General features: G+C 35.8%; 1 protein-coding gene and 2 long non-coding RNA genes across 7 annotated transcripts in view; 2 read left to right on the forward strand and 1 right to left on the reverse strand.

The window, feature by feature from the left end:
* The window catches only part of LOC126379908 (transcription initiation factor TFIID subunit 4), a 58,183-nt gene that overhangs the window by 10,348 nt on the left and 21,961 nt on the right, over positions 1-25,874 (forward strand). Inside the window, exons 1-4 of one of the 5 annotated variants that reach the window (XM_050028912.1) lie at positions 22,759-23,071; positions 23,144-23,306; positions 23,407-23,530; positions 23,617-23,707. The exons of 1 other annotated variant lie outside the window; for it this stretch is intronic. In XM_050028912.1, the coding sequence (XP_049884869.1) occupies positions 23,437-23,530; positions 23,617-23,707 (185 nt within the window). In that variant the 5' untranslated portion in view covers positions 22,759-23,071; positions 23,144-23,306; positions 23,407-23,436. Of the gene's footprint in view, positions 1-2,902; positions 3,077-3,233; positions 3,396-3,527; positions 5,793-22,758; positions 23,307-23,406; positions 23,531-23,616; positions 23,708-25,874 lie in introns of those variants that run through there. 3 more of the 5 variants (XM_050028916.1, XM_050028914.1, XM_050028913.1) reach the window with 3 other exon arrangements.
* On the reverse strand, positions 11,784-13,144 carry LOC126379920 (uncharacterized). Its single transcript, XR_007568403.1, has 3 exons — positions 12,816-13,144; positions 12,269-12,308; positions 11,784-12,124 (listed from the first exon to the last, which is right to left on the reverse strand). It is a non-coding gene; the product is annotated as an uncharacterized LOC126379920 (long non-coding RNA).
* LOC126379919 (uncharacterized) lies at positions 15,140-16,472 on the forward strand. Its single transcript, XR_007568402.1, has 3 exons — positions 15,140-15,302; positions 15,668-15,806; positions 16,261-16,472. It is a non-coding gene; the product is annotated as an uncharacterized LOC126379919 (long non-coding RNA).

Raw genomic sequence — 25,874 nt, forward strand, 5'->3', positions numbered from 1 at the left:
ACTGCAAATTGTTTATTAACAAACACTTCGATCGAAGTTATAAATTACACACAACAGATTAAAAATGTATTATGATGTATTAAAATCACAGATTGTTTTCAATAAGAACTAAATCACAGATTGTTTTCAATAAGAACTAGACCCATGCAGCATATGGGTGCATGCAATAGCATTTTTTTGTAATAGCAACACTGAAGTGCAAAGAAATGGTAGGGTAGATCTCCAAAATGGCAATACTGGCGATGGCAATACTTACGATCAAAGACCTTGTATAGAATAGACAGATAATATTTTAGAGTGACGATCAAACTATCACAGCTCTCTTTCTTCCCTATGGCAACAATCTCTGTGAAAAAAAGAAACAAACACCGCTGTCTAGAATGTCAGTGTTTCCCGTTTTGAGATGTTGTGGTAGCCAGCTGGATACCAAACCTGCCGTTAGTTTTTTGGTGTTTTGGGACGTTATTTTAACTTTTTATATAAAAAATCTGTGAAATAGTTATTCATTGTGAACCATGGCTTGCGTAGCTATTGGTTGTGAGAGTAGAATGGGTGTTATAATCGAGAACGATCAAATAATGTCTCACCATGGGTAAGTTATCGACCATATAATACATGTTTGTGTGCAAGAAATACATTACCTGGTCTGGTTTTTGTAATTTTTATTGAGCCCTAAACACGATGCAGACGCATGTTTTCAGCAAAGCCGTCACATTTGTACAAATAATTGATTTCACATTTTACGTTAATCAGCTTTGACAGATCATGTACCCAAAGTATTATAAGTAGTGTTGTCCTTTGATGTCGATAACATAATATTATGTTTTAAAGTAACATTTACATGTTGTGTTATTCTATTCTCGTTTAATTTATTTTTCGACCTGTTTCCGATTTGTATGAAGATTACATAAATATATTGTATTTTCCAGATTTTCTAAATATCCTAATTTACGAAACCAGAAATTAAAAAACAATTGGATTCAGACCATGAAACGAGATGATTCTCTCTTCTGAAGGACGCCTTCTCCTTATTTAAGCCTGACACTATACACTTCTAAAGAAAGTAAACATGAGAAAAAAAATTTTTACCACTAAAAATCGGAATTGTTAAGTGCTTCGTGGTCATTGTATTCTAACTATATTGAATAAAAATCTTATAAAGAAGTATTTGCTTTTATTCTTTAATCGCATTGAGATAATCCCCGAAATATACTAGAAGGTCGTCTACTTCTTGTATCGAGAGCCGATTCGATTTCCGGTCAAGTCAATGAAAAATGTGTATTTAATTTTTATAAAAGGGTAGGTATGTGATTTATAGCAACCAAAGGGTGGCCGCAATGTCGTATTAAAATGATACTATAGTATATGTGGACTAGATGGACCGTCCTCGACCTCCTCGGCCTTAACACCTTGCGAAATGACATAGATTCAAAAATGATAAATTGACCTTTAACAAGTTTGTCCATGATAATTACGTTGAGTAAGTGGTTCTGAATCTGTCACCGCAACGTACGGTTCTTCATAGGTATCTTTCTATCAGGGAATAAATAGGTATCGTTTTAACTAATTTACTTGTGGTTCTACCCACCCAGGTATGGATACTAGGTCGTTATTTCTGTATTTAATTAATCATTCAATTTGTAATGTATAATTTTTTAGATCTTGGACTAACATAAAATATTTAGCCGATAATAATATCGATAAAGACATGGAACGGTACTAGTGGTCCTGATACAAAAACATATACTATAGGTACGTTTCTATAACAAACCCGCCACGCTAGTACAAAAGACGTTACGACGATAGTATATTTATCTCTTTTTAACTTATGACGGCTCACATGAGTGCGAAAGACAAAACAAAACCTATGTTTTTCTTTCGTCTTAAATACGCTCCGTCTATTCTATACAAGGTCTTTGTTACGAATAAATTGTGAGGTTATGTAATTGTCTACGTGACTGTATCAACAACAAATGTATGGCATAGGTTATGATGATTTTTTTACATATTTCTACAAAGAGAATCGGATCAAAATGTAGGTAGGGAGTACTATTTCATACGAGTTTATTGATATTAGTTACAAACTGAAGTATGCAAGCGTTCCCCAGATAATAGGTATTTTCAAAACGTCAAGACAGCGGGATCAAAGTACTAATTTCGGTATTTTGCAGGGGGTGAGTACTATTTCGGTACTAATTTTTGGCGTTTAAATCAAAGCGAAAGACCTTGTCGTTAACTCTCGCCAAATTTCGCTCACCGTCAATCTAGCAAGTGCAATAAAACATGGCTATAAATCCAGAACCGTGATGGTACTAATTTTTTTACAACAGGCACTATTTTTTTCAATAAGAGTACTAATTTTTGGTATGGTAAAATTATTTTTTCGTGCCCATTTTTTTTTTTGAGGCCGCTAGCTTGACGCACACTTAGACCTTTTATACTTATGCGAACACGCACTGAAGCTACCTCCGGTTGATTGAAGGGAGGCCTGTCCCAGCAGTAGGTCGTGTTTATGTATATTTTTATAATGAATCCTTAATGCATAAAGATAATCACTAAGATACAAATAACTACTATACTCTGAATATTAACTAGGTACAGTAAATTCACAGTATTTAATACAAAATGATATTATGTTCGATGCTTATCACATCACATATAGTGTGTATCATTAATGAAGAAGTACCATATTTTTTTTTACGAGTTATTGATTTTACGAGTCGTATATACTTAGTCGTATAGATTTTTTTCCTTTTATTATTTACGTAAAACCTAGTTTTTTAGGCGTGCGCGTTATAACAACAATACTTATAAATCGACACAGTATGCTTTCGCTTTTGCTGTTTAATGTATTACGAAGAAAGTGCAACGGTATGTCATGTGCATATTGTTTTGTCTACAGACTGACACCAGATACGAAGTAACACAGGATGTGAAAGGACAGCTGAAGTTCCTCGAAGAACTAGATCGTGTTGACAAGAAACGACGTGAGGATTCTGAGCGGGAAATGCTCCTACGAGCAGCCAAATCCAGGTCCAAGAATGAAGACCCTGAACAAGCTAAGCTGAAAGCAAAAGTAAGACAAACATGCACACATATATATTTTAGTTTAATCGACAAACATATTCGTATATTTATTTAGCTTAAATTCAGTCGTGCACTCACGCAGCAGAATGGAATGTGCTGGAATATGTTGAGTATGCATTCGATTTCAAATACAACTGTACTTTCAGGCCAAAGAAATGCAACGAGCTGAACTGGAAGAGCTCAGACAACGCGAAGCGAATCTCACGGCGTTACAAGCCATTGGACCTCGCAAGAAACCGCGACTGGATGGCCCTGGAGTCGCAGGCGACTCCGTAGCTAATGGTAGCGGGCACAGTGGAAGCGGATTTGTAAGTAATTTTTACTAATTATATTCCACTCTTGAAACTCAGCTTTGGCCGAAGCGTAACATATAGTTTGATCTTGATACCTTGATCACTTAATCCAGAAACTAGGTGTAATTTCATATGCATTACTTTCAGAGCGGTCGCAGTCAGCTGGCTCTGCGCACGCGCTTGAAGCGCATCAATCACCGCGACATGGTATTCCTTCTGGAGCAGGAACGTGAGACAGCGCACTCGCCCATGTTATTCCGCAGTTACCTCAAGTGACCTTACGTCAACGATTGGACCCTCAGTGGCAGACGTGACACGTCTACGTTAAAATTAGACAATTACTTCGTTGCACTATAATGATTAAAGTTGGAACACTAGAATGGAATGACCTAACAAGGTCCCCATGTACCCGAAGTTACTTTAGGTAACCTCTAGATATTAATTAATCTTGTTAAATCGAAGTGTTTTGTAATATATGTAAAAGATTTGAATGAGTGACAATATTGACAGATTAAATAATAATTGTAACATAGTTAACACCGAAATGCCAGAATGTAATAAATTGACAGGTTATTATAAATTCTCCATGATGATATTTTTGGCCAGTGGACGGACTTGCCAAAAGCAGCATAATGTTACCTGTATTTTGTATTGTACATAGTAATCAAGACTAAAACGGTATCAAAATTTATTCAAATGCCCACAGCAATTACTACATACACACTGTAGCTTATATTTTTATAATACCTGTCAGTGGAATCTGAAAGCATGAATGGTATTTTGGGAATATACAGCAAGGTGACCAAGCGCAGTGACACATTATAGGGTCTCAATCGAAGTGCGGTATGAATGAGAGACTTTCCAGGCTACGTTCCCCAAAAACAATGTAGATGGCGCTGTCGATATTTAACGCGATAATTACCTATTTTCTCATTACTCGGGTACATAATTAGTAAAAAATACAATGTAATGGCAGAAGCATATATACAAAAATAATTGTTGCTTTATATTATGTATAGAATCATGTTGCTACCTATATTGCTTTTCTTTATTTTGATCAGAATAATAATGAGTGGAAGATGTAATTGTGCCTGGGTGAAATTAAAAGGGTCATCATTTATACCCAAAAACAAAGACAAAAGAAACAAGACAAAATCTGTACAGCGCCATCTATACCGTTTTTGAGGAACGTGGCCTGGAAAGTGCTTCATTGGGTTGTGAAGGGCAGCGCGTAACTATGTCAACAAAGGGACGCTACCTACGTGTACGGCCGCCATTTTTATTTAAGTTATACGCTGCGATTTATAAGAAGTTGGCATGAATGAGTAATCAATACTCAACATAAATCTTATTTACAATAAACCCTGGAGTTTACACGCATCTGTATCTCCGGCCAATATTAAATTTATCGCACGCGTTGCGAATTGCGATGCTTAATCGCACTAACCAAGATAATTTTAAATTCCAGAGAGTTACGTTATTTACAGCGTACCAGACTATATACATCAAGACAAATCCAACATGATATCATACTCGTTTTCAAAAAAGTATGCAAAGTAAATCGTCTTTGATTATTACATTTGATAGAGGTTTACGTATGAGTTACGTATATATTTATATATTTTTTTAATTATGGCGCTGATTTAAAAGGAACAAAGGTTTCAAGCAGTAGTCCTGCCTATTCGCCAGGTTTCTTTGGGACCGCCAGGTTGTTTTTCTTCTTGCGCGAGTCCGCTTGGCACTTGTCCGGTTATTATTTTGCATGATATATTTTGACTCAAACATCGAAAGCTGCTGACTTCCAATAGTTCTAATCCAATGTCCAATCTAAACTTAACTTGTGAATCTTGTGAAACTTGTGAATATGAACAAAATATTGTTGGCAACAAAAATAAATAATTTATTTTATTGTATTTCCTCATTGAGTAGTGAATTAAATATTATGAACTTGTAATTATATTTACTTATGAAATAAGTAATAGATATTAATCGTTATTGTCATGACGCTAATTTCATATAAATATTGAATGGATTATTAAAAACTTTTTATACACCAAAGCCAATGTAGCAAATTATGATGGAAAAGATTTCTATATTCAAAACTTGCTGTACATTCCAATAAATATTTTGTTGCAATCTGCAATATAAGGGTAAATCATTTAGGAAATTAATTAGGTACTTATTTTTAATTGTAAATTAAGTAGCAAGCTAATAGATATTCATATTATATAGAATCTACCTACACTGGTAGTTTCTATAGATGAACACTTATATTATTTGTGTATAAATTGTTTTCCTGTTTCATACAGGGTAGTTTGTAAGATATCATGCAATGTTTTTAAAGCTCCATATTGTGAAATACATGTTTTGTATATGAGAAACGAAAATAAAGTTATGTACTATAAATACCTACCATTGTTTTTTATTCTTCAAAACACTGATTATATTTCTACAAACAGCCTTCCTTATTTAACTAAGATACCTATATTTTATACCTATACCTATATACCTATCTGCCTAGTTATTATATGTAAACGGTTCCAATTTTTATCAGTAAATAATAACGTCGCGATCCTTACTGGTGCTTCTAGTATTAATACAATTGAAATTCCATCCAAATGAATGCATTCATATATCCTGTTTCGCATCTTTTTCGAAGACTACTAATTTATTAAATATAAAAAAGTAAGAAAACGTTTCTTAGATATAATTTATTTATCACACATGTGTGCAAGCACGTCTGAAGTTGCAGTTTGTACGTACTTCATCCCTCAATGTATATTCGACTAGAAAAAAAACGCAAGCCGAGGATGTACCGCTCCCAGTGCCGCCTCTGTTTGAAGCAGCTTTTAGTGAATATGTCTTAATCAAAATCTAGAGTGATGTCCAATACTAAATCAGCTCAAGTCGTCATTGTATATTCATTCTTCTAAAGCAAATTAAATATATTTGGATATACAGTACACACACACAGCACTTAGTTCATTACGAGCGACAAGCTACTAAGGATTAAACCACATCTGTTAGCACTTCATCTCACGTTATTAATACTCCAATTAGTCTAAATGCAATAAAACAAAAGAAATAGGTACATATACATTGCAGAAACAAAGAGAAATGTAAATATAGGTAGGTATATTCATTATGTTTATCACATTTTTTTTGAATAGCGTATATTTATACAGAGATTTTTGTTGTATGGGAGCACATTTTTAACAAGATGGTGTGGCCACGCCCCGTAATTATCACCTTCATACGACGGGAGGCCCGCGACCAAATGCTGCGTGCTGCTAGAGCACGTCGAGGGCTTACTACTGAAGCTATTGGTGTCCCCGGCAACTCAAGAAAACTTTTTCTAAATGAACACCTAACCAAAGAAAAGCGAGTTCTCTTTAGCAGGGCCCGCTCTATTGGTTCCGATCTAAAGTTCAAATATGTGTGGACCAACAATGGAAACATTTTTATGAGAAGATCGGAAACCAGCTCTATCATCCGGGTCTCCTCTGAGTCGGTGTTGGAAAAGGTTCGACAAGGTTCGTCGGCTCCATTCTCTGGGCACTCCAAGCAAAACCCCGGCGACGAGGCTTCCGGAAATAACGTTTGATATAAGTGGCCACATACTATGCTTGAGACTTACACAACAAACTGGCTTTTTCACGGCGTCTTACGGTATTGGGTTTTAAAACTTAAATTGCGTGTGGTTAGTGATATTTATTCTTCATACGGAGTGATTTGTGGTAGTAACTATTTCTGTACCGTAACCCTTCGCAGGGTAAGTAGGTCTGTGTCAATAAGATTTTTGTATTATTTTCACCTAATTTTACTCACTGTATGTACTCCACCTAGACTGATTTTATCATCTCGTAAAACAAATTCCACAATTCAATCATTTTTAAAAACAAATCATGTTTATTATGGATAGGCTGGATTTACTAAATAATATTGATAACTCTTTTAACACTACTTGTAAGCTGATTCCTCCGGGAAATTGTAATAACTTGCTTAATTCTAAGTATCAATTTAAGATTCTCTCAGTAAATGTGTGCAGTTATAATAAAAACTTTGATGCTTTCCTGGTGCTACTTCATCGTCTCAATACTGATTTCGATATTATCATTTTAACGGAATGTTGGCTAAACGAAAGCATAATCTTAAATGAAATAGCGGGCTATGACTGTTTCTCCTCAAAGTCTAACATTAATCAAAATGGTGGTGTCGTAGCATATGTTAAGAAAAATTGGAATGTCTCGGTCTCGGAACCCTTACTTGATCAAGCTTGTAGTCTCCTACTAGAAATACCGAAAGTAATCTCCGTTCTAGGCATATACCGCTCCCCTTCTTTTAGGAATCCTTCAATATTCTTAAACTCCTTGCACGAGGTTATATCGGCATTTAAAAATCATTCTAACATGGCAGTTGTGGGGGACCTGAATATTGATATTCTGGAGACTGGCGGAGCGCCCAACAACCACTCATCAGACTATCTCTGCCTGGCCGCTGAGCACGGTCTGAAACCTGCTATTACGTTACCTACACGACTAGGAACTTGTATTGACCATGCCCTTGTAAAATCCGACCACTCTATCTTAGGTCTGGTTTGTGACTCAAAATTCACTGATCATAATCCCATCATGGTTGGAATTAATACCACAACTAACAATAAAGCAAAGAAAAATAACTCTAGAAATAAAAATATTACCGATTTTGAAGGAGTTGCTCGGGAGTTGCAAGCGGTAGATTGGAGTTGCGTTACAAAGGTAAATAATGTTAACGCAGCAGCCTCAACTTTCACTAATGTTCTGAAATCAGCGGTTGACAATAACACTCGTAGTGTACGAATCAGTAGAAGTAAGTTCACTATAGAACCCTGGATGACTCCGGGTTTGCTTCGTTGTGCACGGCACCGTGACCACCTACACCAGCTAACTCGTCTCTTTCCAGATGATAGGATCCTAAAAGTGTCCTTCACTAGGTACAGAAATTTCTATACCAATTTAATAAGGAAACTGAAAAACCAATACCAGAGCTCGGAAATTGAATCTAAAAAGCATTCACCAAAAGACATGTGGTCCTCTATTCGTAAAATTTGCAACCAACATAATAGATCCGGTTCGGCTAGTGAACTCCTTGACTTGGCTGCGGATCCTTCCGAATCCCTATGCCTAACTAATGATTTCTTTACATCCGTTGGTCAGAACTTAGCAACCTCTATACTGAAAGAATCAAATACTAGCGAGGAGGCTCTTGCAGCGTCTATAAATGTTACCTCGGGACCCGTTAACTCTTTCTTTCTAACTCCCACTGACGAAGGAGAAGTGGACCTCATTATCGCACAGCTCAAAAACGGTTGTGCCCCTGGACTCGACGGATTCAATAATCAGCTAATTAAAGCCGTAAAACCCTCTATTGTCCACCCGTTAACCCATATCATAAATCTGAGCTTCAGCACGGGTTGCTTCCCTGATGTGTGGAAAACTGCCGCAGTAACCCCAATTCATAAAGATGGTGCCAAAGACATCCCCAACAACTATCGCCCAATTTCTCTTCTAAGTGTGTTCTCAAAAATACTTGAAAAAGTTGTAAACATTCGTCTAATATCTTTTTTGGAAAACTTAAACTTGCTTAGCTGTAGGCAATTCGGCTTTAGGAAAGGAAACTCAACGGAAAATGCCGTCTCAACGCTAGTGGACCTGGTTTCATCTCAGCTTGATAAGGGCAACCGATGTATTGGTGTCTTTCTTGACCTGGCCAAGGCCTTCGATACAGTTTCCTCTCGAATTCTACTTCGTAAACTAGAAGGCATAGGTGTGCGAGGTGAGGCCTTGGCGTGGTTTGGTAGCTACCTTGCGGATCGAGACCAGTTGGTGAGGGTGAACTCTTTCTCTAGTGGACTGAACGCGGTTAGCTTTGGTGTCCCACAGGGCAGTATTCTTGGGCCCTCTCTGTTTATAGTTTACATGAACGACATCCATAATTTGTCCATCCCCAATGCAGAGATTATTTGCTACGCTGACGATACAGCTCTGTTGTTCTTTGAGAAAAATTGGGAACAGACTTTTCGCTCTACTGAAATAGGTATGAAATGTGTATCGGGATGGCTGCAGCGGAATCTCTTGACCCTGAACACTAAAAAAACCAAATATATATGTTTTCACATGACAGCAGCTACTAAACCCCCTCCAAATAAAAATGTTAAGATTCACAAATGCTCCTCAGATGAGTCGGTTTTGCAGGATTGTAATTGTGAAATCATAGAACACGTAGCTGTTATGAAATACCTGGGTGTAACACTCGATGTAAATTTAAATTTTAAAGCACAAATAAGTGTTTTAGCTGGTCGAGTTCGCAAAACTATTGGCATCATGAAAAAGCTTCGCGACATCTGCAACTTTAAAATCTTAAAAACTGTCTATACCGCAATCTGCGAATCTATTCTCTATTACTGCATAGGAGTTTGGGGTTCCGCTGCCAAATCTTATTTTATAGTTCTAGAGAGAGCGCAACGCAGTGTACTTAAAGTAATGCTAAAAAAACCGAGACGGTTTCCGACTAACCTTCTTTACTCTGAAGCTCATGCGCTGCGTGTCAGACATCTCTTTGTCAAAAAGGTGTGTCTCAATGTACATAGAACAACTCTGAAGCACGAAAACTACCCGCGTCTGCTGTCTAAACGCGTTTTCTCATTACCTGCACCTATACTAAAAACCGTTTTCGCGAAACGATTTCCCGCCTTTGCTCATATCGCTACTTACAATAGATTTGTGAACCTGTGCAATATGAAATCAGCTACAGTCCAACAAGCCGGTGTTTTAATTACAAAATATCTTTCTGACCTAAATTATGAACAAACGGAGGCCCTACTACCCTTTTGATGATACGCCACACATCATTACACCACGGAATTCTTATTTTCACAATGCTTTACCTCATCGTAATAGTTGCAGTTTTTGACTAATTTAAGTTAATTTGGCTAATATAAGTTATAGTTAATTTTAGTGATAATTTTGGGAAACTTTGTAAACCTAAATTTTAATATACCTACATTTCATTTTACCTTATTCGTACAAACTCAGCAACCTAATTGTAATTTGGTTCCCCAAGATACAGGCTGTGCCTAGTTTGGGGACCTCTGCTCAATTTTTAAGAGATGGATTTATTTGGGTCTAAGTTTGAATATATCTCTGTATATATCTTTATAATTAAATGAATGTACCTAATTAAGTCCTATATCGGATACAATAAACAATATTTTCATTTCATTTCATTTTTTCATTTTCACTTTAAGAGGTCTAGAGGTAAAACTTGTACTGATAGAAAGCACATTTTATACAAATACTTACCTACCTACTATACTGTGAGGAATCTGTACTATGTGTGAGCAAGCAAAATGCGATGCGACAGATGTGGTTTGACGTAGGTTTGACCCTAATAATGAGCAAGATTTATTGACATTGAATATTTATACTAGAATGGCATGAAGGAGGAGCTCGGTGGCGCAGCGGTAAACGCGCTCGTTCTGCGATTGTTGAAGTTAAGCAACTTTCGCAAAGGCCGGTCATAGGATGGGTGACCACAAAAAGAAGTTTTCATCTCGAGCTCCTCCGTGCTTCGGAAGGCACGTTAAGCCGTTGGTCCCGGCTGCATAAGCAGTCGTTAATAACCACCAATCCGCACTGGGCCCGCGTGGTGGTTTAAGGCCCGATCTCCCTATCCATCCATAGGGAAGGCCCGTGCCCCAGCAGTGGGGACGTTAATGGGCTGATGATGATGATTTATACCAGAATAATCGATTATGCACTGGAAAATATTTCTACGAAAACAATTTGTAAAATTCGTTAAACGGTAATGTAATCATACTTGACACAAGGATGTTTGTTTGTAAGAACTGGCATAGTTTGGCATCCCCCCACCAGTTGTGCCCAGTCATTGACAGCTTCCGTAATATTGCAGGCACAACGAGGTCTTTGAGGTACAATTATACTCGCTCCTTCCTTGTTCGAGAGCACAGACCAAGTAGAGTCGAGTCCTATACGCATTTCGAGAGGTATTTCCAGTGTAGTCTACGTCTTATGCTCCAGCATCATAGACATAGAAAAGAGTATGGACTGGAAATACCTACAGAAAAAACGTGCCACTCTGTAAACATAAAATGGCGGTCTTTACTAGGGCTGCAAGCTGTTTCAATACTAGGATTACCATACTCGTACCTACTAGATTATATTTATCATTATACTTAAAAAAATACGGCATACAAGTATTCATAAGAGAACAGAAAGGGAAAGTAAAAGGTAGGTAGGTAGTGTACTGTATCTTTCGTGTAAAACTTGTAAGTATTGTATGTTGTGTGCAATAAAGTATATTTGTATTTGTAAAGGAAGGTTTAGTCAAGATTTATCTAAGTCGCTTACACAAATCTATAAAATTCATTACATTCTTTATTGTGCGCAGTTCGTATCAACCTGGAGTGTTGGAGTGGGAGTAAATAAGAACAGGAGGTAAAATGAAATATAAATTAGATGGTAAATCTGTTCATTAGCAAGTATTTATTTCACACGTTATTAATTATGTACATTATATTTACAATAAATACAAATTTATTAATTTCTAAACAGTGTCAATTTGTTTAGAAACTGTCTTTGTGACACCCTGTCACATTGATTTTTTTTTTCATTAAGTTGTTTGATCTTGAGGCGTGACTTGTTCAGCTTTTCTTTTAAATTTTTCATCTCGTCTTCTTGAACTGACTGAAATAAAGTTTAATAATAATGTTAAAATAGTGTATGTACTAAAATATATCTGATTTAAGTGCAATGTGCAGCTGGTTGAATTATACACTCTATATATGTATATCATGTTAAAAATATAAAAAAGAAAATTATTTGATATACCTTTTCATGTAAATCCAGTCGACACTTTTGGATTTAATATCTGAAATCAAAGATAATAATCATTTACTTATATAAAACGTGTACAAGTCATAATTGTTTAGACATAAAACAACTACAGACTTAGTATATACTAAGTTTATTAAGTACATAATAATATGTAGTTGAATGATAAATAGTATAAATGTGTTGTGATAACGTGATACAAATATCTTATCTATCTAGCCAGCAGTGAGATGATGCAGGCTAGGCTGAAATTTAAAAATAAATTTAAACACCAACAGCCTCTAACCATCGTCTTCTCAAACTTTCATTTCTTGGAAATCTGTTAATGTAAAAATAATAACTAGTATTCTTAGCTAGTATTATTGGCGCAACACTAATTTGACTATGACGAATAAAAATGTTGAAAAACAAAGAAAAATACGGCTTGTAGTATGGAAATTACTCAAAATATATAAAGTTTTAATGCAAATTCATGGCTCAGTTGCGTTGTAACATCAAAATCTATAGGATTGTTTGTATTATTCAATGAATACGGGGTACTAACCCATGAAGTGACAAAAGGAGTTGATTTCTGTCCTTTCTGGCACCACACTGCACTATACAAGACACGGACATGTTGAATAACACTTTTTTCAACTTCAAGTTCGATTTAGCAAACCATATCCTCGTAATTTATCCGCAAAACACAAAATACGATCACGTAAACAGTTATTTGACAGCAGAAGTACCACGAAACAGAACATATAAAATGGCGAAAAATGGCACGTACCTACAGCTGTTATGACGTCATCACAAAATGTTGCCATAACTGGAAAAAACAAACATGTATTTATCTCTCTTACCAAATGATTTTTTTTACTAGTAAAAAAGAGACAAAACGATTATTGACGACCTGTTTCATAAACTACTAATATTTGTATAAGATGATGTTGAGTATTATTGGCGCAACGAGGGCGCAACACTAATTTGTTGCGCCAATAATACTAGCTAAGAATACTAGTTATTATTTATACGTTAACAGATTTCCAAGAAATGAAAGCTTGAGAAGACGATGGTTAGAGGCTGTTGGTGTTTAAATTTATTTTTAAATTTCAGCCTAGCCTGCATCATCTCACTGCTGGCTAGATAGATAAGATATTTGTATCATGTTATCACAACATGTTTATACTATCTATCATTCAACTACATATTATTATGTACTTAATAAACTTAGTATATAGGTACTAAGTCTGTAGTTGTTTTATGTCTAAACAATTATGAGTTGTACACGTTTTATATAAGTAAATGATTATTATCTTTGATTTCAGGCATTAAATCCAAAAGTGTCGACTGGATTTACATGAAAAGGTATATCAAATAATTTTCTTTTTTATATTTTTAACATGTGTCGCGGCGTTTCCGCGAGATGTACATATTGTAATATAGCAATACTGATTAGTCTATGGTAAGTTGTCTCTGATATCGTTATCTAGTTGCTATGGTTACCTAACTGTTTTTCACAAGTTCAAACTTCCCACGTGAAGATATAATTTTGAGATGTGAAATTAATATGTGTTGAAAGAGGGAGTCCAGATATGTATTGAAAGCTAAGTACCTTAGAATAGTTTCTTAGTAGTTTATTACTCCATGGTTCTTATTGGAGCTATATCCCTAGATGTTACTTTGTCTAAGAGACATACACTGGAGGTAGGTGTATGGATCTGTCGGTGCATGTAATGCATGTATGCAGGACTTATTTGCAATGCTTATTATAAATGTGGTTCACCCAATGTTCATCATTGGGTTTCCCCCGGGGAAGATGACTGTCTCAGGCTGTAACGTGGTATACAGCCAACTTGTATCTCACATATGGTGTTGGTGTTATACAGGTGAGCCTTTGGATCTATTGTAAGTTGTTCAATATGGACTCCATTGCGGTTTCTGTTCGACCGGGTCATGGCATTGTCCGCCGATATTGATATATCAGGTGGAGTGGGTGTTGCCCGAAGCCAGTCTACATTGTGTTAGACATACCACGCTATGTGGTGACCACGAATTGCAAGATAGACAAAGTAACTTATAATTATTGTGTTTCTCAAGATAGACAGAGGTACTTGGTGATTCCATGCAGAAGGAATCATATTATAATTTATGTTAACAGGTAACGATATCAGACCGATAAGCGAAGCAGAATCTATGTTAACCTGGCTGAACTGGGAACAGATGAATGAAGATATCATAATCAACGTGAAAGTCTAGTAAGTGCATAATTGTTATCATAACTGTTCTGTCGTCGCGATTAAGCTATTTACTAGCTTCTTAGGTCACTTTATAGGCGGCGATATTTGGTGGAGATGCTGGGATAGTTTATGTTTAGATATATTGGGTTGAATCCGAAATGAATATGATACAATTATGCACTGACATTACTGAAAACTTTAAATTTTTTATAAAATAATTGAAAGTTGTGACTCATAACGCCATCTGTTGCCAGGTCAAGTAACTAAACAAACTGAAATAGTACGTGAACAACTATTTCTTAGCTAACTAGCTAATAAGGTCCGTCTCATGATATGCTTGATGTTAATATTGTTATTAGTATTTTTATACTATGTTTGGAATTAAGTCACACATATATATTTAATTCCAAATATTTGTCAGAAATCAAAATGTACCGGAATAAGAACGGTTTGCGGGAACGTGCTTATTACCAACATGGCGAATGTTCCGCTGAAAGTATGTACGACTATGAATATCTTTATCTCTGAAATAAGCTGGTATTATTAAGAGTAAATATTGTTATTAATTTTAAGCTAATTTAAGTTTAAGATTATTACGTGTTTGTAACGTAAGTAATATTTAAAAAGAAAATATCCATTAGACATTTTCTCGGCTGACCGCAGGTTTACCAACATAAGAGCAATGGCGGACATTTTTATTTTTGTCCTTTGTGGTTTCTATACGGAGGTGTTGGAAGTGAAAAATTCTATAAAATTTGTTAATAATTAGTGTCAACTTATTTAAAGTGATTAATTTTGTGTGTCATACACTGGTGAGTATTATTGTAAATCATTTTATTAGTTTTCGCTTGCTAATTTTGAGATTTTTTACTTTTCTTATATATGATAACGAAGTCTTGATACTTACGAACAAAGCTAACTTCATTTGTTTTGAAAAACAATTGAAAGTTTAGGTCGATCTACGTGAAATGAAATATCTTTTAGTTTGAAGATAATAGTGTAATTTCGATAAGTTGTGTATATTCAATAAGTATGTATTGAATTAGATTTCTAGTTGACTTGATTCCGTTCAGTGTAAACAAGTTATACAGAATCGACTGAAATAAATATGATTTTGTCGGGAATCTTTGTAAGAAAAACGGTCATAGTCTATAATGTTTTACGTTATTATTAACAGGTGAACACCGCAGTTTATTGGAAACTTATAATAAGCGGTTATGAGTGGATAGTCGAATACTGATCCAGCTCGATTGCAGCTGTGGGTACGCGGCAAATATACCTACCTACCTACTGATTGTTACCAAAACGGATATAAGGTATGTGAAACATTGTTTCTAATATGGCAGAAACATCTCGAACGCACACGAAAAGTTAACTTTATGTATGTATCAGTGGGATAGTAATTTTATGACGCTATTCTACATATATTACGTGATGTATTACTAAGAGGGTAGGCAGAGTATGAAGTAAATGTTTTAAAGTGAAATACCTACCAAACTTTAGAATGTATGTAAATGTATGGATTAATTCATGTTAAGGGGAAGTTATTAGCAAAATACTTCTTATTAATACTTTAATCTTATCTACTGATAAGAGTACTTTAAAGTTAAATACTATTGAATACTATAATTTGTTATTGATGTTTATGTGACAGTATAGATATTTAATTAAATAATTACCTTATAGGTTTTTCCTTTGTGTATGTGTTTGTACATTACATCAATGTATAATATGTTCTGTACATTGGTGCACTGTTGAACTTGTTTTCAGGAATTCATGTCTAACAATGGAAGAAATACTGATAAACAGGTTATCCAAATTTGTCCAAGAAATAAGGAACTTAACTGATCAAGGTCACTGCCTTTGTAAGATCTCAATAGATCAGCATAATCTAGAAAAGGCACAAATTATAAAAACTAAACTTACAGCCATATTGTCACGCTTTACATGTGAACTATATAACTATTTCAAAATATGCAATAACCCTGACCCTAATGAGATATCAGATTTCACTACTTATCAACTACAAGGAGAAGAAGTCTTGGCAGAGTTGGACGCCAAGCTGAAAATTCAAGCGGATCAACCTTCAACCTCGACAGAAGTTAATAAATCATCAAGTTATAGCAAGTTACCGGATTTGAAATTACCCGAATTCAGCGGAAATCTGCTCGAATGGCATTCATTTTGGGATCAGTTCACGTCTAATATAAGACGAAGAAATTTAAATGATGTGGACAAGCTGCTTTATCTCAAGAGCTCACTCAAGGGAGATGCGGCAAGACTTGTAGATGGATTTGATACAACAAACCGTAGTTATAAACTTGCAGTTGATACCTTAAAAGCAAGATATGGGAAAGACAGTGAGATCATATATGCTCACCATAAGGCACTTACCATGATTAAAAGAGCTGGAAATATACAAGAGAGTCGACAAACCTTAGACGAAGTCTCAAGGCACCTTAGAATACTTCAGTCTATGAAGGAAAATACTAATACCAATCAGATTCAATACCTTATTATGGAAAAATTTCCTACTGATATTATTTACGAAATCAAAATGAGATTGGATGCTGAGGCAACAAACTCGATAGAAGAGATATTAAAACAACTCTCCATAGTAATATCAGCGAAGGAAGAAGCGAACAGAGTTACTCAAGTGAATACTTCAAACGAGACATCACCATATACGGTGGAAACATTACATGTGAACGAGGCCAATAATCCAAGAACAAATTATAACTCTAATGGAACAAATCACTATAAGAGGCAATGGAACACTGCGAATCCTAGATCGTCTTCTTGGAATTCAAGACCAAATAATAAACCAACTAAAAGGAAATTCGATTCTAATGGAGAAAGAAATAATAAATTTCATGGAGGCAAAAAGGAGAAATGGTCATGTGTATTTTGTGATGGAGATCACAAAGGTGAATGCAATAAAGTTACTGCAATTGATGAAAGGAAAGCAAAATTAAAAGCCAGAAATAGATGTTTTAGCTGTTTTAAAACTGGTCACTTAGTACGTGACTGCAATAAAAAGAAAAATTGCCAATATTGTGGACAATTTGGACATAATAAAGCATTATGTCCTAAGGGACTTCAAAATAAACACTAAGAAAAGTATCCTAAAAAGCGTTGCATCTGTATATAATTCTAAATTACTTTTACAAGATTTATGGAAAATGAAAATAAAATGGGACTCACAATTACCCAAAGATATTGTTGATAAATGGGTTGACATCAAACAACATTTGAATGAAATTGAGGAAGTAAGTCTACATAGATGTTACCTGAAAAATGCGCAGAGTAACGACTGTGAAATACATTGCTTTACGGACTCTTCAACCAGAGCTTATGCAGCAGTGGTTTATGTAGTTGGAGAAGATGAGAAGAGTTTTGTGATTGGCAAATCTCGTCTCGTACCAATCAAAGATCAAGAACATTTGAAAATACCACGTCTGGAGTTACTTGGAGCATTAATTGGAAGTCGTCTGATACAATATGTAACTAAATTCATTAATTTGAATGTAAGCAAGCAAGTGCTATGGACTGATAGTCAGATTGTCATTGATTGGTTCAACTCGAATAAGCTATTGACTCCATTTGTGTCAAGGAGGATCGAAGAGATAAAACGTAATAAAAACTTGATTGTCAGATACGTACCGTCAGAACTTAATCCAGCTGATGCAGCTACTAGACCAACGAATTCTATCGAAGACGGAAGAAAGTGGTTGACAGGACCAGACTTTCTACTTCAAGATCCGAATACTTGGCCTACATATACAAGGAGTGATACAATTTTTTTGATTGGGGAGGATCTGACGAGTACTGATGATGTACAAGATAAGATCCCTGAGTCAATGGTTGTAGAGAATGAAGATAACTCTCATGACGACCACCAGTTAATGGAACGAGGAATAGAAACTGACTCACATAATACACTGGAAGAAATTAGAAAAATACAGTCAGAATATTTTAAAGAGGAAGTGAACGGTAAAGAAACAAGTCTCAGTCGTAACCTTGGATTGTTCAAGGATGTAGATGGTATCTTACGATGCAAGGGCAGGTTTAGGAATGCCAACTGGTCATTTGATAAGAGGTATCCTATGATAATACCTAAGGATTGTAACTTTACCAATAAAGTAATCAAAGATACACATGAAAGGAACTACCACGTTGGTGCTAGTCATACACTAAGTATAATTCGGCAAACCTACTGGATACCGCAAGGCAAGAGACAAGTTTTGAAGATCTTAAAGAAATGTCCACGTTGTTCGAAGCATGGCGGTGGACCCTTCAAACTACCACCCACACCTGCGTTGCCATATGAAAGGGTTAATTATAGCAAAGCCTTTACGTTTACTGGAGTAGATTATTTAGGACCTGTATTGGTCAAAACAGAGACAGGTACCAGCAAAAGATGGATATGTCTATTTACATGCCTTGCAGTTAGAGTTATACACTTAGAAGTTGTGCAAGATTTATCAGCTGAAGAAGGACTATCCGCTTTTAGGCGAATGTGTTCTACTAGAGGAGTACCAGAACTTATTACTTCTGACAATGCCTTACACTTCAAATTGATATCTGACATAGTGTCTAAACCATACTGTGTTCAAAATAAGATAAAATGGCGATTTATACCCGAACTTGCGCCTTGGTTTGGAGCTTTCTATGAACGACTAGTAGGACTAGTGAAACATTGTATGCGTAGAACACTTCAAAAACACCTATTGAATGATAGTCAACTGTCAACGATAGTAAAAGAAATAGAAGCTGTATTAAACACGCGACCTTTAACCTCTGTTGATGCAGAACTAGAGTTTATTTTGAAACCATCTGATTTTCTTCAACCTGGCAGATGTCTCATAATGGAGACCGCGCAGAATGGACTACCAATACAAGGTACATCAACGAAGACCAACTTAATTAAAGGATGGAAGAAGGCTCGTACAATACTACAAGAGTTCGAAGAAATGTTTCAAAATCGCTACTTACCAAGTCTACGTGAGAGATATAATCACTCGCTTAAACAACCACGTGTGACTTCTAAGTTAAATCCGCAAGAAGGCCAGATAGTTCAAATCAAAGGAGATAAAAACCGTGAAGGTTGGAAAGTCGGGAAAATTATCTCTTTGATCAAAGGCTCTGATGGATTGGTTAGAGTAGCTCAAGTTAAAGTAGGAAACTCTATCTTTACGCGATCTATTGCGCACTTGTATCCTCTGGAAGCCGAAGATGAGGAACAATATGATCCAGTACCTCAAGATACTACCAAGAATTCAGAACCCATTTGGTTGCCTTCGGAACAGTCAGTGAATACACCTGATGTTGTGACAGAAGACGTAGATGATATCCATATAGATACATGCAGCAACAATGAAACTACAAATGCTGAAGACATAGAAAGAACTTATGATATTTTGAATGTGACAAATAAAACGGCAGTGACTGAGAATGAAAATGAGAATGATAACAGACTTAATGAGTTAATAAATGATGATGATAAAATAATGGACAATGAATCATTGGAACAACAACCTGAAATAAATAGACCAAGACGGACTGCAGCAGTTCGAGCCCTTCAAAAGATAAGGGAATGGACACACAATTTAATGATTACCTTACAACTCTAATTGTTCCCGGCGGGAGTGTCGCGGCGTTTCCGCGAGATGTACATATTGTAATATAGCAATACTGATTAGTCTATGGTAAGTTGTCTCTGATATCGTTATCTAGTTGCTATGGTTACCTAACTGTTTTTCACAAGTTCAAACTTCCCACGTGAAGATATAATTTTGAGATGTGAAATTAATATGTGTTGAAAGAGGGAGTCCAGATATGTATTGAAAGCTAAGTACCTTAGAATAGTTTCTTAGTAGTTTATTACTCCATGGTTCTTATTGGAGCTATATCCCTAGATGTTACTTTGTCTAAGAGACATACACTGGAGGTAGGTGTATGGATCTGTCGGTGCATGTAATGCATGTATGCAGGACTTATTTGCAATGCTTATTATAAATGTGGTTCACCCAATGTTCATCATTGGGTTTCCCCCGGGGAAGATGACTGTCTCAGGCTGTAACGTGGTATACAGCCAACTTGTATCTCACATATGGTGTTGGTGTTATACAGGTGAGCCTTTGGATCTATTGTAAGTTGTTCAATATGGACTCCATTGCGGTTTCTGTTCGACCGGGTCATGGCATTGTCCGCCGATATTGATATATCAGGTGGAGTGGGTGTTGCCCGAAGCCAGTCTACATTGTGTTAGACATACCACGCTATGTGGTGACCACGAATTGCAAGATAGACAAAGTAACTTATAATTATTGTGTTTCTCAAGATAGACAGAGGTACTTGGTGATTCCATGCAGAAGGAATCATATTATAATTTATGTTAACAGGTAACGATATCAGACCGATAAGCGAAGCAGAATCTATGTTAACCTGGCTGAACTGGGAACAGATGAATGAAGATATCATAATCAACGTGAAAGTCTAGTAAGTGCATAATTGTTATCATAACTGTTCTGTCGTCGCGATTAAGCTATTTACTAGCTTCTTAGGTCACTTTATAGGCGGCGATAACATGATATAAATATATAGAGTGTATAAATCAACCAGCTGCACAATGCACTTAAATCAGATATATTTTAGTACATGCACTATTTTAACATTATTATTAAACTTTATTTCAGTCAGTTCAAGAAGACGAGATGAAAAATTTAAAAGAAAAGCTGAACAAGTCACGCCTCAAAATCAAACGACTTAATGAAAAAAAATCGAAGAAAAAACAGAAAGATAGCCAATTAGAACGATATTATGGAAGATCTGCGGAATAAAAATCAAATAATAAAGAGCAAAGTGTATTGATGGAATTGGCAGGTCCGCAAGACTTTGAAAAGGCGGGTAAACAAATTTCAAGGTTTACCTTTGCCAAACAAGTATTCCAAAGAAATAAGAACTTAACATTTTCTTTCTCCGAAGGCGAATAATAATTATATAATGCAATGTGACAGGGTGTCACAAAGACAGTTTCTAATCAAATTGACACTGTTTAGAAATTAATAAATTTGTATTTATTGTAAATATAATGTACATAACGTGTGAAATAAATACTTGCTAATGAACAGATTTACGTTCTAATTTATATTTCATTTTACCTCCTGTTCTGGTTTACTCCTACTCCAACACTCCAGGTTGATACGAACTGTGCGCAATAAAGTATGTAATGAATGTTATAGATTTGTGTAAGCGACTTAGATAAATCTTGACTAAACCTTCCTTTACATATACAAATATACTTTATTGCACACAACATACAATACTTACAAGTTTTACACGAAAGATACAGTACACGACCTACCTACCTTTTACTTTCCCTTTCTGTTCTCTTATGAATACTTGTATGCCGTATTTTTTTAAGTATAATGCTATATCTAGTAGGTACGAGTATGGTAATCCTAGTATTGAAACAGCTTGCAGCCCTAGTAAAGACCGCCATTTTATGTTACAGAGGTGTGTTTTTTCTGTAGGTATTTCCAGTCCATACTCTTTTCTATGTCTATGGGGAAAACCAAAACAAAAAAAAAAGGTTTTTGTCAACGAAATAGGAAAGAAGTATGAAGGAGGGGCGGGGTGGAACTGTCATGTTCAATATGAGCGCACCATAGACTTAATGCGAGAATGATAGGGATGGCGATTCATTCCAAAAAAGATCGATTTTTAAATCGATTCGAATCGTGACCTGATGAATCGATCCACAAAAAAATCGAGATCTAAAATATCGATTTCCAAAAAATCGATCTTTTTTCCAATTTTCTATTAAGTACAATATAAACAGTCACTTAGTCAAAAAACGAACAAACAACAATTTGTTGTCAACAAACAAATTAATCGAATGATATGATGACGCAATCACAGAACAGATAAAAAAAGTCACTCAGTCATTATAAACGTAACTTTTTTCTATTGAAGAGAAGTGAGGCGAAGGAAACTAAACACACAGCCATCTCGTAAGTTTTTGAGTAATTAACCGGCAGCACTCTTGTAATACGGGCACCTACAACTAATTGTATGGTTAATACAAAAACAAAAAAAATCGAATGTCGATTTTAAAGGGTGATGTATCGATCCAATGAATCGATCCAGTACTACATATCGATTTAAAAAATCGATTTTCTTGGCTCGAAAAATCGATTGTTCGATTAATCGATCTCAGATCGCCATCTCTAGAGAATGATATGTATGAAGTCTATGAAGATAACCGCCCATGGTATATGCTCTGTCGGCGTTCATTTAATATTATTTGGGCATTTTAGTCGATATTCGCTCTGTGTTACAGTGTTACTAAGTTGTTTTACTATGTTTTTAAAGCCGTTGCGATTATGTGTCTACACTCAGCGGGATCCCCTGTCTGGGAGACATAAGAGTGATGCAGAGAATTAGATCTGGATTTGTTCTACTGAATTATGCTGAAAACAGAATTTGTTCCGTTAAAAAAACGGAAATACAAAGTTTTCTAACCGACCTCCAGCCAGCGGGATATTTTCCAAAGTTAAGTCTGAAGAAGTATAAATTGGTATTAACTTTTAGATCTGTATTTATTCTGTTCAACAAAACAAAAAAAATACTTCTGACGTCCTTACTTCAGCTACCATCAAGCTGCAATGAAACCTCCAGTCAGCGGTGGTGACAAGCCTTACCTTATCAGTGGTGCTGATGATTGCGGTACTTACAGAATCCTCGCTAAATTATGGATTTGAGCGTGTCTGGACTATTTCCTCCATGCATGGTTCAAATAATGTAGCCATTGGGTAAGTATTCGCTTAAAATTATTTACTTTGATTTCGAATTTCCTGTGAAACTACTTAGTAAGGTTTTAAATTACGTTACTTATATTCTATTTGATTATAGAGTTTGTGTGGGCATTCAACAGTTCAGGGTATGCCACATTGCAAAATGCAAAATTCCAGTACTATCAAAGTGTTCAAAAACTTCAAGGAACGAAAGAGTTTCAAGCCAGAATTTGGTGCTGAAGGTAATGATAATTATTAATAAAGGTACTAAATGATTTCAAAACTTGTGCTTGCTTGAAATTGTAACACTTAACGTTCTACTTTTCAGGAATTTTCGGTGGCTTTATGCTTGGAGTCAAATCCATCAGTGGCATGGCGTTTTCATTCTATGACTGGGAACATCTCGAGCTTATTAGACGGTATGTACTTATCATATCACTAATTTAAGAGCCACGCTCTTGTCGGTGTAGCATTCTCCATTCTTATCTATCAAAGGCCAATTCTGTCACTTCCTTATACGACTTGACGTTTGCTTTCTCATTAATATGTTCTATGTATCTTCTTGGTCTTTCCCTTCCTCCTACCCCTTCCTCCTTGTTAAGCGTCCAATCATCTTGTCTCTTCTGTCCTCAATAACTCTCAATATTTGCCTCTTTTCCCTTACTCTTACTAGCACTTCCTCAATAGTAATCCCTTCTGTCCAATTTATTATTTCGAACGTCCTCCAACACCAAATGTCAAAGGCCTCAATCTATTTTGTCTATTATATTTAAATGCGCTGGCGACTATAATAATTATCTACTTAAACATTTTCTGTGTTTGTGTGTAGCAAGCAATGAAAGTTATAGTAACTTCCGTTGAAAGGCGAATGAACTTAAAGCAAAAGGCGATGGTCAAAACTCACACCAAGAACTTGTAAGCCCTCGTATAAAACGTGCTGATTAACTGACTGATAGTTTGCACTACAAATGAGGAATTTACCACCATTGCAACACGGGGTTGCGCGAAAGCTCATGTTGCTTACTTAGAGCAAGCGAGTAGATGATCTGTACTTTATAGGTGTAACAATTATAACACTGTTATTTACTAGCTTGGTGTCCGACTACCAAGTAATAACAAAACGAACAATAAAAATCTTTTTATTTTTACTTTGCAAACAGAAACTTAGTCGTACCAATTCAAATCGTATAAAAAAAAACAAAAATGTTTATTATTTCTCTTAGTTAACATTACATTAGGTGAGGCAGCCCCAGAAAGCAATATAATTACTTGTGTTGGGGTTGTCTCGTTCTTACCCAATACATTATCATTGAGAAATTAAAACCCAAGTAGGTATAGCAATACCAATTACGATGGATATTTTACGTTACGATCTTTAAGGGTTTGAGTTTACGTATGCGTGTAACTAACGGTTTTTGTTAAATATTATTGCCTACTAAATCAGTGTGTACGAGAAACGTCCTTTGTAAGGCTTCCGTTACGAATTACCTGAATTACTTTTACGTATTTTACTGCAAATTATGTTCGAATGCAAACAATGCGTAATGAAGGAGCTCGAGCGATGTTCTTTGTTGACATGCCAATGCAGAACCAAAATAACACAGGCCGCCGCTATCACAGGCAATTGCGAACGAATCTTACGTACGTTATAAAAGTATTTTCATTGTAAAATGAACCTAATGTTATTACAACTGAAAAACGTTGTAACTCATAAAAATATAATTATTTACGTAGCTATATTGCTCGGTGAGGTCTGGGTACTTAATTTATCTTGCATTACCCCACTTGTTATGTTATGCTATATTGGTGATCGATTGGATGTGTATTGATTGTGACGTTCGTTTATAATGACATGCTATGGGACCCTTTTAACGATCCAGCGCGTGCCTACGCAGCGTGGTGGAGCATACTCCGTATCGTTCTTCTGGTGGAGATGGCCAGTGAACACTTATATAAAGTTTAATACAGGGTGTTAGTGACATCGTAACGAAAACTTTGAAGGATGATTCAGACCATGATTCCGAGTTGATATCAAGTGGAATTTTGCACGATATTTTTTAAATTATTTTCAATTATATGTTTGCGATGGAAAATTCCACTTGATATTAACTCAGAATCAGCCCCCTTAGTATTCGTTACGATGTCACTAACACCCCGTATAAACTCACGGTCCCCGAGGTCTCCAATAAACTGGCCAGTGGTGCTAATTCCTGTAAATACCATCTAATTTTATTTTAAGTTATATCTGTCCTTTTCTTATCCGCCGAAAAGGAAAGGGACGGGTAATCGACAAGCATAAAATTTATGGAACACACGTCAATTTTAAGCACAAATCTAAACCAACCGTCTAAAAATTTTACGTCAGTCAATAACCCGACACATTAATTTACTCATTCTTCCTAAAATTAAGAGCTGTGAATCATCCGTCCCTTTCCTTTTCGACGGATACGAAAATGACGGATATAACCTAAAATAAAATTAGGCGGTGTCTGCAGGAATCGGGGCCAATGTATTGTTAACATATCAATATTATACGATTTCCTGCGTACTATTTTGGGTAGAAAATAAATTTTAAACGCTAAGCTA

Source organism: Pectinophora gossypiella, chromosome Z, assembly GCF_024362695.1.
Source record: "Pectinophora gossypiella chromosome Z, ilPecGoss1.1, whole genome shotgun sequence".
NCBI classification, from domain to species: domain Eukaryota; kingdom Metazoa; phylum Arthropoda; class Insecta; order Lepidoptera; family Gelechiidae; genus Pectinophora; species Pectinophora gossypiella.